At 43.6% G+C, this 15,885-nt stretch overlaps 1 protein-coding gene across 1 annotated transcript in view; it reads left to right on the forward strand.

Annotated features, from left to right (window-relative positions):
• The first annotated feature begins 1,948 nt into the window (after positions 1-1,948).
• The window catches only part of sec16a (SEC16 homolog A, endoplasmic reticulum export factor), a 21,224-nt gene continuing 7,287 nt past the window's right edge, over positions 1,949-15,885 (forward strand). The window contains exons 1-19 of the mRNA XM_005720526.1: positions 1,949-2,029; positions 3,659-7,033; positions 7,114-7,265; positions 7,488-7,570; positions 7,676-7,790; positions 7,947-8,136; positions 8,349-8,529; positions 8,628-8,770; positions 9,486-9,547; positions 13,169-13,307; positions 13,418-13,660; positions 13,737-13,834; positions 13,968-14,049; positions 14,406-14,523; positions 14,615-14,726; positions 14,824-14,929; positions 15,100-15,240; positions 15,351-15,464; positions 15,644-15,837. Coding sequence (XP_005720583.1) covers positions 3,731-7,033; positions 7,114-7,265; positions 7,488-7,570; positions 7,676-7,790; positions 7,947-8,136; positions 8,349-8,529; positions 8,628-8,770; positions 9,486-9,547; positions 13,169-13,307; positions 13,418-13,660; positions 13,737-13,834; positions 13,968-14,049; positions 14,406-14,523; positions 14,615-14,726; positions 14,824-14,929; positions 15,100-15,240; positions 15,351-15,464; positions 15,644-15,837 — 5,576 coding nt within the window. The 5' untranslated portion in view covers positions 1,949-2,029; positions 3,659-3,730. The remainder of the gene's footprint in view (positions 2,030-3,658; positions 7,034-7,113; positions 7,266-7,487; positions 7,571-7,675; positions 7,791-7,946; positions 8,137-8,348; positions 8,530-8,627; positions 8,771-9,485; positions 9,548-13,168; positions 13,308-13,417; positions 13,661-13,736; positions 13,835-13,967; positions 14,050-14,405; positions 14,524-14,614; positions 14,727-14,823; positions 14,930-15,099; positions 15,241-15,350; positions 15,465-15,643; positions 15,838-15,885) is intronic.

A 15,885-nucleotide genomic window follows, 5' to 3' on the forward strand; every position in this document is an offset into this window, starting at 1 on the left:
AAAACTGAAGGCTCTCCCTCCCATTCTACTTTTAAATACTCTAGGAACAACAAGTAGGCCTGCAGTGTGAGAGCGAAGTGCTCTAATAGGGTGATATGGTACTACAAGGTCATTAAGATAAGGTGGGGCCTGATTATTTAAGACCTTGTATGTGAGGAGCAGGATTTTGAATTAAATTCTGGATTTAACAGGAAGCCAATGAAGGGAAGCCAAAACAGGAGAAATCTGCTCTCTCTTTTGAGTCCCTGTCAGGACTCTTGCTGCAGCAATTTGGATTAACTGAAGGCTTTTCAGCGAGTTTTTTGGACATCCTGATAATAACGAATTGCAGTAGTCCAGCCTGGAAGTAATAAATGAATGAACTAGTTTTTCAGCGTCACTCTGAGACAGGATTTTTCTAACTTTAGAGATGTTGCGCAAATGGAAGAAAGCAGTCTTACATATTTGTTTAATATGTGCGTTGCTGGTCAAAAATGACTCGAAGATTCCTCACAGCGTTACTGGAGGCCAAGGTAATGCCATCCAGAGTAAGAATCTGGTTAGATACCAAATTTCTAAGATTTTCAAGGCCAAGTACAATAATCTCAGTTTTATCTGAATTAACTAAGAGGCTGAAGGCAAAGCTCAGAAAAAACAACCATCAAGAGGTGTGGCCAATTATTTTTATCTGTATAGTGTGTGCAGTGGCAAGAGATTTTTTTTCTTGCAATCCTCTACATTTGCTTCTGATGTGGAAACTGAACTTCACATACTATGTCTGTGGAAGTTCACATTCAAAATCAACAACATTCCCAATAAGACAACAGTAAGACAGCACACAAGTGTCTTGAATCCAGTCTTTATATTTACTACTGCTGATGGTTGCAGAAGAGAATATTGCTGCTATCTAAACATTCAGTCCCATACTGATGTTGTCTCAACGGTAATGTTGTACACAGACTTTTTAGTAATTCAATTATACTTCATATTTTCATACAAAAATCAGCAATAATCTATATAACTTTAAGAATGCTTGTACAATTCATATACTTTAAGACATATATGGCACTACTTGTATATATCTCATGCAATTCAGAGCTGTAGTTTGATATAATATATATGTATATTCATACCTGTACGTCATATTCTTATATCTCCCTATTTTCTCTTATTTTTGATTCACTATAGTTTCGCACTGTGGCTGGGGGATTTTTTTTTTAAAATTCTTCTATGTTCTGTATATGTTGCAGAACTGACAATAAGGTTGACTTTGACTTACTCTGACTTCCTTGACTTGATTTAACGAGACCAAATCCCACTATACTTCAGCTTTAGTTGACATCTGTAAAAAGTGGAACCGGGTATTTAAACAAACTGTCACTCTATGCCACAATATTCAAGAACAAGTGAAGATCATTTTATTTTGGTGGCTCATTCCTACCTACTTTGCCAATATGGAGCAAGTGGATTTCAGGTTGTCTAAAGAGCTTGGAAAGAAAAGCGTCTGGACTTCTTTAAGTTGCTTGAAGACGTTTCACCTCTCATCCGAGAAGCTTTCAGGTTGATGATACGATAGTGCTCCCCAGTGGACAAATACCCGTTTTGCATGCTTTAATTGTACACTGAGTGGTACAAATAGTCTATTATGGTAGTCTATTATAATGCCTCACACAACACGAGCAGCCTGTTATAGTCTTTTATTGCACACATAGCTTAGCATGAACTTGATATATCATAGGGTATGTCATTATTAGAATCTGGAGTCCCTATTTATTCCCCTTTAAGTGCATTAAAATTGTGTTGCAGTTTCCATGTCCAAGTCAAACACGACTATTTAGTGTTTTCATTATAGCATTGCCGTCAAAATACCATATTTCAATTAACTTTGCACTTAAATAGAATCGGATGATAAATATACGGAAAGGGTATTTAATAAACCCCACCCTCTTGCGACGCAGTAGTTGTTTGGCCCGTGACGCTGCTTGTACACGTAGCCTAGTAGGATGTGTTCATTGAAGATGGTGGCGGTGTGTCACACTCCAGCATACTTGTAAGAATTTATTCATTTCTGTACACATTTCCGACAGCGGGTAAGAGTATATCTGCAACACAATTAACAATGTTTTACTCTAGGTATTTTAATCTGGTGTCTGTGGCAGGCAGGGAACTGTTACCTTGTGATTAGCGCAGGCTAGTTAGCCAGGAATGCTAAGTAAGCAGCAGTGCTAATGCTAGCTGACCAGGCTGTGAACCTGTTAAATTATGGTCGACGAGTGGCCAGCGACTTGTAACTTATCGCGGTGTAACCATGTCAATGTTGAGTTTGTGCCGAAATTTTACGCCTTTCGTGACTCACAGAACTGCTGGTGTAAGGACGAATTCGGGCAGACTTTAGATGTTAGTGATTTGCTGGCTCCGGCGTTTGGGACATACGGAGCACCGAACGGTTCCCGTTAGCTGTTGTACCAATCACCGGACCTTTACCCGACTGTCGCTTAATGTGTAACACTATCTCAGTGTCGTGCCAGACCAAAGAGATTTAGCAGCCATCTATATTGGAACAACTGGCAAGTAGTGATAAGAAGTAGGGAGCGTATGTCTAACAACGCTAACTTTGTGACTTTTCTAAGTTGGCAGATCTGCGGTGCTAACGATACGAAGCTTAAGAGGGTGCAACGGCTCTTGGTAAATTTATATCCTAGAGCGCCGGGAAGATCCGGGATCTCCCCGGTAGAGCCCGTCTGGCCAAATGTACTTCCCTACGTTACATTAGTTCCGTGTCTTCTTTCTCTCCAAACATCTAGCATTTGAAATGCTTATTGACAGGCCGTGTTAGCTTGACTCAACTTCCTACTGAGACACGCTCAGTATCTCTGTTTGACAAATAATATACATGGCCTTGATCTTAATACTACGTAGTGGCGTGATTTAAATGACTGTCCACTATTAACTTTTGCATTTCAACTGAGAAAAGTGTACACATGTTGTACAAGGGTAGTGGCACGACTCATGTGACAGTTACCAGTTAATGCTAAGTGTAAATAATTGTAATCATAGCTTCCACCCCTGTTTGGCTGATTTCATCCTTACCTGAACTCAAGAAACAACTATAGATGCAATGGCACTGTGGTCTCTTGTCAGTAGAGCAGTTCAGTTTGACTTTCTGCTAAAAGCTGCATTTGACGCAAAAGCAGGTGCTTTTTTTTTTCTTTTTAAAGAAACTATTTAGCTACTCAACTTTGCAGCCTCCATGAGATCTGTGATGTTAATTTAAGTTTCCTGTTTTTGTTTATTTTTTTAAGGAAATTTTCATAAATTTCATATATTTTCCTCACCTGGGTGATATACACTATACAAGTGTATAGACTTACATCAGTGCTTTGGTTCATAATATATTACCAGTAAGATGACCATCAAATGCTCTACAGACCATTTAATTAACAGTAGATAGTATACTAGTATACCAAGTATGCATTACAGAAAATCAAGTGTGTTGTATTGAATTGAGCACTATATGTATTTACCCACCACAGCATCTTGAGGGCTGATGTAGAACTTGCCACGTTGTACGTTTGGTTTGAATAGGACCACAGGCTAAAATGCAAACAAAGGTGTGGTAAAGTATCCCAAAGAGGCAGGGCTTTTTGTTAATCACTTCCTCTTTCTTGTCTCTATTCAGCTACGCCTGACTTCAGTCTTCAGTGAGATCTCTTAGAGTGACCTGGTCCTCGGACCTGTTAACTCTGCGGACATGCAGCCCCCTCCCCGGACTGGACGACCAGGAGCCTCTGGCCCTCCTCCTTCTGGGCCCAATATGTTCCGCAGGACCAGGCCTTACAAGCATGCTGCTGCAGCTCCTGCCACAATGCCTCCTGTTGCTCAACCCATGACGGACCCTTTTGCTTTTAGTAGAGCTCCTCCCCCTATGGCTGCAGGTGGCCTCCCAACAGTATCTAACAGCAACCCTGCACCAGTGCAAACACCATCTAATGCCATGTACCCTCAACCTGGCTCAGGGCTGCCTCCGCAACCACAGACACTGGAGGGTGCCACAGCTGCTGCTTCTGGAGTGACCCTCTTCAACCCTCACAGTACACCACCCCTTGGTCCAACTGGATACGTATCCTCACATAATGAACAGGGATATTTTAATTCAAGAGAACAGATACCATCTGCATCCACAGAGTCAGCACCTATGGCTACAGCCTCAGAACCTAGTCAGACACCTTTGAACCCTGAATTTCAAGGACAGTCTGGTCCTCTGCCAGTGCCCTTCCAGCCACTGCCACCGGTCACCACCTCCTCTTCCCAGTGGGCCCCTGATCACGGAAGTCGCCCCCCATCAGTTCAGAACTATTTCCAGCCTACTAGTGACCCTGTACCACAGCCATTTAATATACCTCCACAAACCCAGATGTACCCCTCCCACAGCCCATCACCCCTTCACAACACCCCTACCCCTCCGACCCAACCTGCACATCTTCAGAATCAGGCTTCTCTTCCTTCTCAAAATCCACTAAAACCTCCTACTTCTCAGTGGCCAGACCCAAATGGTCCCCAACAGCATAATTCCCATTTCCAAACACAGAGTTACTTCAGTCAGAGCTCTGCTGCACCAGATCTTTGGTTTAACCCGCCCCCACAGGACTCGGGCTACCATCAAATGGGTACTGGTATAGGTCATCCTCAGCCCCTTCTTGACGCTGCTGGATCTCAGCCTGCAACCAGTACTGGGCCTGGGCCTAGTTCTAGTACTGTCCCAGCCCCACTTCCACATTACCAGGAATCCGGTACACTTTCAATGTTCTTCAAAGACAATGATGTGGAAAATGAGGAAACGCTGTCTGCAGAGAGAAATAAGGCAGTAAATGGTATTGCTGGAACTTTTCAACTTCACAACAACCAGCAGGCACACAGTAGTCATGCAGATGTTTCTTCAGATTACCAAGGAGCTTTTCTTCAAGATCACTCACAAGTACCTTACATGATCGATGGCAATCAACCATCACAGGGAAATGCTCAGAAGCCATCGGATTCACAGTTTGACCATGTAGAGAATTTGGAGTGTGTTCCAAACCAAGAAGTATTACCCAGTGAAATCCATAGTAATACTGCTGCTACTGCACCCCACAGTGCTGAGCAGTTTGAAACTGGACCCAACCTGGAGACTCCAGATTCAATTCCCAGACCAATGAGATCTGCCAGTGTGTCGTCCAACTACAGCAACATGAGCCATGGGAGTGGAACAGGCACTCGTCGACATCAGGGGGTGGTGGGCACCTTTATTCAACAGGAAAGCTCACGACTCTCTGATGATCCTAATCAGCCTGTTGCTGCAGCTGCAGCTGGAGGCTACTTTGAACAGATTGACACTTCTCCAGCTGGAGATGTGGGTGTACAGCAGAGCTCTCTGGAGCAAATGTGGCCCCCCACGCCTAGCCCTCCCAAACCAACCGGTATCTTTCAGGCCAGTGCTAACAGCTCTTTCGAACCTGTGCGCTCACATGGGGTCGGGGTGCGTCCTGCTGAGATTGACAGGGCTAAAATGGTAGCAGAAGGGGGTGCAGATTGTACACCAGGTAATATGGAGCAGCCACCAGACAATATGGAAAATGTTTATGGCTCAGGTCACCCTCTGCCTGCAGGTGCTGGAGGTGCCGTACCTCCTTTGACACACCCAGTGGTCTATTCTCACTCTCGACCTTCATCCCGTGCTCATGGAGTTAATCAGCCCTGTGAGAGTCCTGCCACTACTCTGTGGGCTCAGAATGATCCTACGACCTTGGGCGGTAACATCCTCCTCGCCCCTGCTGCCCCAATAGTTCTTGCCCCATTACGAGAGCCAAGTGCTGATGTTATCCAACCTCCAGAGGATGGTCCACTGGACCTGCAGCCCTCCCAAAGAACCCAGCCACCTTCGCATCAGCACTCAGAGAATCTAGAGAACCCGCCAAAGGTGAGTGAGGCAGAGCCAAGTGACTCTCAAGGCAACCTGGGCTATGCATCTCTCCTTGTGTCTGGCTCGCTTCACCAACCTGTTTTCATTGCTCCGCCAGTGTCCAATTACAGTGTGATTCCCCCTAGTACCACTCCTCAAGCAGCCACTCAAAGTAGCCTTAGGGAAACTACCCCACCTGTGAGATTGATTGCACAGGGGCAGGGTCCCACTACCTCCCAACCAGCTTCAGTAACATGTAATCAAAATCCACTTTTTTCTCCTGGAATCCTGAGCTTCAGTGTTTCGGCTTCTAATCAGAGTCCACTCAATCTGACTCGAGACAACACAGCAGCTACGACATCAGAAATCACAGCATCGCCGCATCCCCAGCCTGTCCGCCCTCCTCTTTCAAGGGGTCAATCAGTGGCTGGAGAGAGTAACTCTGCTCTCCAAGTTAATCTGCAAACTTCTCTTGTGAATGATCCTTCCTCTAATCATAATCAGCCATCAAATTATGAACTCCTTGATTTTTCTATGCACCAATCACAAGCCCAGAGCCAGGCTTCTGGACACCCTTCCTCTCTTCACGAGTCTCCACAATCTAGTAATGGATTTTACCTACAGGTCACCAAAGATGCTCTAAAAGTGGAAGGGAATGCCTCTGTCCAGACTCCAACTTCTTCATCTACCACACAGGTACCACCAGCACCCTCTCAAACAGCTCCAAACACCCAGCAGCCCCCAGCAGAACCTCCTAAGGTATTAGATTCTCAGGCTGCACAGCACGGACAAAAAGATGCTCCTCCTGTTACAGCGAGTGGAGCACAACCCCCCAGTTACCAGTATCCTGCTCCAATACAGGGGCCATCTGCAGGAAATGCTCCTCCTCCTGGGCCTCAAGGTCCTCCAGGGGCTCCACAGACAACTCCTGCGGAGCCACCTCGCCCACCGTCCTCTGCAGGAAGCCATCAAGGCTATGGGCCTCCACCAGCACCGGGTCAGATGTATAGTGGCTATTATAATAATTATGGAGACTACCCAGATAGCAGAGCACCATATCCTTCTGGCCAATACCCACCTCCATCTGGGGATCCTAGAGCACAGCCATATTATCAAGTAAGTATAAGGTGTCCTTTTATTTAACCTAGCATGTGAATATTTATTTCCCAATTTCTATTGGTGCTCTTATCTCTTAGGCAGGACCATACAGGAACAGAGTAGATCCTTGGTATGGCAGATATGAGGGGCAGACCCAAAGTTATCGTGATACAAACTACCAGTACAGAGAGCCTCAGCCGGAGCGTCCTAACTCTAGAGCCAGCCAGTACTCTGACAGGCCATCATCCAGGTTAGTGAAACTCACAAGATCACTTGAATGGTGTGTACTGTCTTTTCACGTGTTTCTGATTTATAAATTGAGTTTTTAAGTATCTTAAGAGGATTTTGCAAGTTAAAGAATTCCCTGCTGTGATGTTGGTTTTGTTGGATGTAAAAAAATCTGTGTTAATACATTGTACTACTTCATTCATCATTACCTTATCTTTGAATTGTTTTTTTCTCTCCCCTTAAGGCAAGGCTATCACGAGGATTACCACAGAGCAAACCAAAGTGCCTATAGTGATTATTATGCAAATTATGCCAAGTACTTTGGAGGTATGGCTCGTAGCTCATAGTGTTGAAAGCTTTGAATATTTATTTATTAATTTTTTTCTTAATTCATGTCTTTCCCTGTCTCCGTTTCATATTTTCTGCATAAAGGATACTATGGACACTATGACCCCAGATATAGAGGATACTATGACCAGTCCTACTGGGCTTATGATGATAGCAGAAGGGGAGACAGCTACAGCAATCAATCTATGTATCCTACCAGGTATGCAGAGAATACTGTTTGGACATCATGGAGTTGTTATAATATTAATGTACATTTACAGTGAGTAATAAAAAGGCAGTGTAAGAAGTGTTATTGTTCATGCGTGTCTCATGGAAAAAGAAAATCTAAATTCAATTTACAACATTTCACTCACAGGAAGGCTGGCTATGAGGACCAGTGGCAGTACTATCCTGGTTACGATGCTAGCTTTGATGAGGACTACCGTCGTCAGGGAGATGCTTATGGTGATGACTTTGACCGGCGCAGTGTCCACAGTGAACAGTCAGTCCACAGCTCCCACAGTCACCACAGCAGACGGAGTAGCTTCAGCTCACGATCGCAACAGGCAATTTTTTTTTTCCCACATATGTCTCACAAGTATTCTGTGTATGCAGTTATCTGGCTGAACCACAAATGGAGACCAGGCCAAAATTTATGAGTAATCACTGTAGAAATATTGTTAAAGCAAAAATTAATTTACAAATTCTTTTTCCATGTATTTTTTTTTTTTTTTATGTTTCATTTGCATTATAAATAATAATTCTCTCTTTGTTACAGAGCCAAGTGTACAGGAGCCAGCCTGACTTGGTGTCAGCAGCATATGATAACACATCATCCACTCTGGCTGTGGATTACTCCTATGGGCAGTACCCAGATCAGACTGATGCATCTCACAACTATAGCCAGTACTATCCCTCTGGGTATACCACCGAAAGCACCTGGATTGCCCCTGAGCAGCGTAAGTGCTGCATCACTCTTTGAAGCATTTTTTTCATTTCTAAGGGTCCTTAGCTGAGTTGAATGGTCTGTTTCTCTTTGGGTTTTTTTCTCCTCTAGCCCCTCCTCGTCCTGCAACCCCAGAAAAGTTCACCATACCACACCGCTGTGCTCGTTTTGGACCTGGTGGACATCTTGTTCAGGTTCTGCCAAATCTGCCCTCAGCAGGACAGCCTGCTCTAGTTGACATCCACAACCTTGAGGTATGGCTTTAACAGACCATATTTCATTGATATATTGTTTTGTTTTTTGGTTGGCTTTTTTTGTTTGTTTATTTTGGGTCTTTTGGAAGATGTTCCTGAAACTGTATTACTCCGGTTTCAATAAACCTAGCAAAATAAGCAGCACTAAAACTAATGAGCTGTGTGTCTTTTAAGGAAAAAATTCTTCCTTTTTTTTCTATTTCCCATTATTTATCTCATTAAGATTATGGCGGATTTACTTTAGCAGACACAAAATGTTAAATGTACAACACTAAATGATCTGAAATCACTGACACTTAAAGACCACTAGATTGTATAGGTTGATTCACACAGCTTTTCCCATAAAGTAGGAAAGAGACGAGATGTCTGCTCATAGTCCCAGTAATACTGAGCAATAACCTTTGAGCAGTATGCAGGTAAACATCCTGTGCGAAGGGCAAAAGAGAGATTGCATTAGCTAGAATGCAGTCTCAAAACCATCAGCTGTTGTCTAACAGTGATTTAACTTCTTGTTAATTTGAATTTATCTTCATTCATAAAAAAATGATGAGCAGATGGAACAGTATTGATGATATCCATTATCTTCTGATAGAAGCCCTGAAGTAACTGTTAGCATTTGCCCGTAAACTTAGACTGAATGCGTGTGTGTGTGTGTGTGTGACCATAATCTGAAAGACATCTGAAGAATTATTATATCCTTTGCCTGTATTTATAGACCATGCTGCAGGATACCACTGATCAGGCAGAACTGCGAGGTTTCCCTGGACCTCTTGTCAAGTAAGGGAATTCTACCTTCTTTGTGTTAAGATGTATGTAACCTACTGCACAAGTGTCCTGTGGAGGGGGTGGCTACACGCAGGTGGAAAAGGGGGGAGTAGAAGTCTGGAGGGTTGGCTTTTCGGTGGTTGTGCAAAGGAAGGCGACCATTAAAGTTGGACTTCTAATGTCAATTGTTTGATTATTGGACTAACATTGAAAGCTGAATGCTCTGAGAGATACGAAGAGCTTTTCGCAAACAGCTGCAATCCATTGTTGACAAATATGAAATTGGGGCCGAAGTCCATTATAAAAGGAGAGATTGTCATGAGTGGAAAGGTCCAGGTGTGGTCATTGGCCAAGGTGTAGTAATATTTGCCAGGTGTGGAGGAACCTATGTCAGAGTACACCAGTCTAGGCTCAGAAAAGTGGATGAACCACAAGTGAAAATGGAAGAAACTGAAGAGGAAAATCAGATTAAAACAGATGAAAATCTTTTAAAGACCCCAGCAGTGGTACTTGGTGAGGAACACGATTTTTTGAAAGCAAACGTGAGGAGATGGCATCAACAAAAAATGAACTGCTTGGTACTACAGAAAACAGTCCTTCTGTGATCCAGTACAAGCTAGAGAAAGAGGTCCTACACTGTCCCACACAACCACAGATATAGAAGGACTAAAACTTAAAGTTGGACAAATAATTAAATACACAGACAAAGAAACAGGTCAAACATATGCTGGAAAAATAATCAGTCGAGCAGGAAAAGCCACTGGGAAACACAAAGTGGTACAACATGGAGTACAGTGAGCCCGAGGAAATTGCTGGATCCATGGGTTCCATTAATGTGCAGCAAATAAACAACCTCCAAGTGACACCGTCTGAAGATGCCAAGTCATGCACAGACAGAGATGAAAGATTAGTGGTGAAGGAAGACATCTTCTCACAAGCCAAACAAACTGAACTTGACAACTGGAAAAGAAACGATGTGTTTAAAGAGGAGAAAGACAAGGGTCAGAAATGTATATCAACAAGGTGGGTGTGCACACTCAAGGAAACACCAGTGGGCATTGTACCCAAAGCTGGACTGGTTGAGTACGTTAAAAATTTTAATCGCCTTAATCATGATGGCGGCATTAACACATTTAAGCTGCGTTAACGTGGCTCAGTTACCACCGGTAGAAGCACAGAGCAAAGGAACTACATGAAATTGAATAAATGTGTTTATGGCCTGGCAGATGCTTCATTATGCAGGTAAAACTGGGTGAAAGAAACCATGCAGAAGCTGGGGGGCACAGTGTCAAAAGTAGATTCAGCTGTCTTCTACTGGCTAGATGATCTCTATAAGGTGACAGGGGTACTTGCATGTCATGTAGATGATTTTATGTGGGGTGGTTCAGACATGTTCTCCACAGTAGTCATCCCCAAACTGAAAGCTGCTTTTCAAGTTGGACGAGAAGAACATAACAGCTTCAGCTACGTCGGGATAGAGCTTCATTCTCTTCAGTACAAGAAGATATGTACATTTTAAAAAACAAAAAAAAAAAAAAAAAACCTACAGCCTATTCCTATTAATCCCACAAGGGCACCACAGCCATCATTGGACAGTTACTGTGGGCAGCAAGACAGAGCAGACCCCAAGCACAAAACATGCTACTATTCAGACAATGCACTGCACAAACAAACTGATCAGAAAACTTCAGAGGTGGTTACACTGAGTTTTCAGTACTTGGGAGAAAGAAAATCCCTCAAATTAGTGGTGTTTAGTGTTTTCTCGATCGGAGCCCATAACACACTCATTTTCACTCCTCATACGAGAGCGTCAGCACCGCGCTCTCCAAAATGAGAGACTGGGTAGCCCCAGTGTCGTGCAAAATTGCAATCGGCACATTATCTTCCTCTTTCCCACTCAGTGAGACAAGCCCTTTTGAAATGAAAGGTCAGTAACTGCTGTCAAGGCAGTCATTTCCTGGTTCATCACTGACAGGATTAGGAGCAGACACCGACCGAACGAAACCAACACTTTTTGTCTTTTTCGAGGTTTGAGCTTGCTCTTTGCGGCGAAGCAACGGACAATTCGCAATGAGATGTCCAGTGTCACGGCAATAAAAGTATTCACGACGAGTCATGGGAACTAGATCAGGGAGCGTTTGACACTTAGGAGAAACCTTTTCATGGTGCACAGCTGAAAACGAAAACTCATCTGTGAGAACAGCAGCTTTAGAAACCACCTTTTGCTCATTGAGATACACAACAACATTCTCAGGGAGACACATTTTGAATTCTTCCAATAGGACGAATTCTCTTAGCTAATAAAATCCTTCACTTTACTCGCAGCTAACCACTGGGCCACTTTAAAGTGGTTGTGATGCAAAGGCGTTAAAGTAAGAATCAACCTCACTTTCTCTGAAAGGTGACCCTAAGGCAACTTGTTTATTTGCATTGAACTGGTCAGAGGAGAATGTCTCGGAAGTTTTGCTCACGGGGTAGACATAGCATTGTGTTCCTGGGAAGGATCCAGCTCCATAGCCCTTACGCGGGGATGCATAAGCTCAGCTTCTTTGGCTTTAGTCTCAAGCTCGACCTCTTTCAGGCAAAGGGCGAGCTTGATATCCTCTGTAACCATTCCTGCCTGTAACTGACCGGCTGGTTCAATGTTTGGGACCTAAATGGCAGCAGGAGCCTCCGCCCCAGTGTCATCCATCCACTGACAGCTTGTGGGATGGTTGCTGCAGCTTCTGCTCCCACATCCACCACCAAATTCTCAGAAGCATCAACCAGTCGAGGTTTCACCTTTGCAGTTATCCCCTTTTCTACCAGCTGCTCTGCCATACACTGCTTAATTTCTGCTTTTTGTGCATTTAAGGGGACACTAACATTAAACAAATTAGCCACCAACAACAAATCTGCCTTCGTGCATCATTGCAACTTATCCATGGTGGGCCGTTGTGCAAAACCATCCACATCAAAAGGCATTGTGGCTAGTATACCCCCTACCCTACCAGAAAACTGCCAACCAAAAGCTGTAGACAAAAAGGAAGTGACGCCACCCTTGTCCCCAAAACCATACCCAGAAGCCAAATTTCAAGTGAAAGGTTGTTTTGTCCAAACTGAAAGCTTAACTCTGGGGTGAACAAACGCCAAAATAACAAACATTCAAAAAGGGAGGTGCTACCTAAAACCTAGGTGAAACACAAACCAAACAAACGACAGGTGCTACCCCTAACTGAATAAACAGGAGAAAACTGTGCCCCTATTTACATGTGATCCATAATCTATTTATTTACAAAGCTCAATAATCAGGAAAGCACAAAAATCACAGAGGGTTTTGGAGGCCATGGTCGGGTCTGCTGCTGCTGCTGTCAGTTGCTGCCCCGGGAGAACTGCTGGTGAGGGATTTTCAAAGCAGCCACATGATCAAGAAGCCAATCAGCAGCAGCCAGCTTTCCAATTAGGAAGAACCTGAAGAGCCTCTTAAAGACACAGACAGAAAAAACCTAAAACGGCCACCAGGATTCAGCTTATGGCCAGGGCCGTAACAGCAATGAAATAAATCTAATTCCTAGCCAGAGCCTAAAACTCCCTATTTATATTGAATGCATCATTGACTGCTTTTCTGTTTTAATATTGCATCTTGTCCATCAGGGAAGAGACTCACAAGGTGGACGTGATTAAATTCTCCCAGAACAAAGCATTGGAGTGTTCCCGTGATAACAACCTCTTAGACAGAGACTCTGCCCGCCTCCTCTGGGACTTCATCATGCTGCTATGTAGACAGAATGGGGTAAGACTGTGTAGGCACCACTAAACTTACCATACATTGAAATTAAGGCAAGACTGTGGCTTTTCACAATTGCGTGAGACAACGTTTTAACTCGTACTCTGTTTCCTCAGACTGTTGTGGGCACAGATATTGCTGACCTCTTGCTGAAGGAGCATCGCTCTGTCTGGCTTCCCGGCAAGAGTCCTAATGAAGCCAACTTGATTGATTTTAATAACGAGCCACTGGCGAGAGCCGAGGAAGAGCCTGGAGCCGGACCACTGTCTCTACTGTCGGACACTTTCATGACTGTCCCAGAAAATTTTGGCAAAGAAACAGAACGCTTCAGGGAGCTGCTGCTGTTTGGCCGAAAGAAGGTAAAATTGTACATAAGAAATGCAGTATGAGGTATTAACTTGCAAGATTTTAAATACCTGAACGTTGTTGAATTAGGATGCACTAGAAGCAGCCATGAAGGGAGGTCTCTGGGGCCATGCCCTGCTATTGGCCAGTAAGATGGACAACAGGACTCATGCCCGAGTCATGACGAGGTAAAGAAATCAGATGTGAGAATAATTAACTTTGGTCCTATTTGTTCTATGATTGTTATTATATTATTTTGTGTGTGTGTGTGTGTGTGTGTGTGTGTGTGTGTGTGCGTGTGTGTGTGTCTTTGTTGTGTAGGTTTGCTAACAGTTTGCCCATAAATGACCCTCTTCAGACAGTATACCAGCTGATGTCGGGGAGGATGCCTGCGTCAGCCACCGTAAGTGTTGTTTTACCCTCCTTAAGCCAAACACACTGGAAGTGTTTCAGTCACTTGTGGACAGGCTCCGATTGCCTAGATGACCCTCTAATGTATTTACTAGCAGGCCATATATCATTCAATGGTATTCTTCACTCTCATTGGTAGTCTCTTCAGTCACTTGCCTGAAAGCTTATTGCAGGTCCTACCCACTTCACCTGTAGTCACTTGAAGGTGCCAAATATCATTCACTTTCTCTGGTGGCAATAAATCGCTTCCAGTATGTACTGTAGCTTTAGACACTTGTTTTAAAAAAGAAAAGAAAAAAAAGGCGTGTTTATTTTGCCCTGGCTAACATATGTCTTGTTCCCACACAGTGCTGCGGGGAGGAGAAGTGGGGAGACTGGCGTCCTCATTTGGCCATGGTGCTGTCAAACCTCACACACACCCTGGATTTGGATACTCGCACAATTACCACCATGGGCGACACACTTGGTAGGGTTTTGTCAAGAATTCAGTAATCAAGAGCGCTGGCAACAAACATGCACCCTTAAACTCTGTCTGCACTCATTTTGTCTCATGCCAGCTTCGAAGGGCCTGGTTGATGCAGCACACTTCTGTTATTTGATGGCTCAAGTTGGTCTTGGCGTTTTCACAAAGAAGAGCACAAAGATGGTCCTGATTGGCTCCAACCACAGGTTAATGCAATAACCACACCCACGTAGCTCCTAGATGTTAAATTTAAGTCCTCACATTTTATAGTAAACATGTGTAACCTCATCTTTGTTTTTTCAGTTTGCCCTTTTCTCAATTTGCGACTAATGAAGCAATCCAAAGGACTGAAGCCTATGAGTATGCTCAGTCTCTAGGCTCACAACCTTGTTCGCTGCCAAATTTCCAAGTGAGTTTTTTTTTTTTTTTGTTTTGTTTGTTTTTTTTAAACCAGTTGACAAACCAATAAATAATATGTATAAACCAAGAACTTTATACACGACTGCATTATTTACAGTGATGTTTATCATGTTATATTACTAAGTATCACTCTCTTCTGTTCTTCTTGTCTCTCATTAGGTGTTTAAATTGATCTATGCATGCCGCTTGGCTGAGGCAGGCTTGAGCGCTCAGGCCTTCCATTATTGCGAAGTTATCTCGAAGACCGTCCTCGTGCAGCCTTCTTACTACTCCCCCATTTTTATCAGTCAGATCATACAGGTATACACTTATTCTCCTCTTTAGCTGTGATTTTTGCCTAAATATAGTCACTTAAATACTTTGCAGCGTTGCATTCAGACAAAGGTTACTGTTACACTGTTTGCCAACAGATGTCTGAAAAGCTGCGGTTCTTCGATCCACAACTGAAGGAGAAACCAGAGCAGGAGTTGTTCGTTGAGCCGGAATGGCTGATTCGCCTGAGACAGCTGGATGGACAGATCAAAGTGAGGAGAAGGAAAAACATTGTACTCTAATTCTGTTGTGACATAAGCAGTTGTCATATAGGGAGGTTGTGTAAACTTTTCTTCTGAATAGAAAAAAAAAATTAGGCTGTGTATAATAATTATGTGAACATTTTTAATAGTTTGTGTCAATCAATCATTTGATGCTTTGTGTTTCTTAGACGGGTCTGATTACGTACAATGCAGACAGAACAACTCCGATACAGTTTGAGTGCAGCAGCCCTAGCTCTGACTTGGACCATCCGAGCCCACCAAACAGCATGCCACTAGATAACCCAGCCCCTGATAACCCACTCATGAGCTCATTACTGCCTGGGTCTCCACCACAGGGAGTCCAGTTGATGCCTCCAGGTTTGTTTGTTTTTAGGGGGCCTTTGGTGCATTTTTTTTTTTTTTTTTTTTT

The sequence above is a fragment of the Pundamilia nyererei genome, unplaced genomic scaffold (assembly GCF_000239375.1).
Source record: "Pundamilia nyererei isolate P.nyererei 1_Seehausen unplaced genomic scaffold, PunNye1.0 scaffold00002, whole genome shotgun sequence".
NCBI lineage: Eukaryota > Metazoa > Chordata > Actinopteri > Cichliformes > Cichlidae > Pundamilia > Pundamilia nyererei.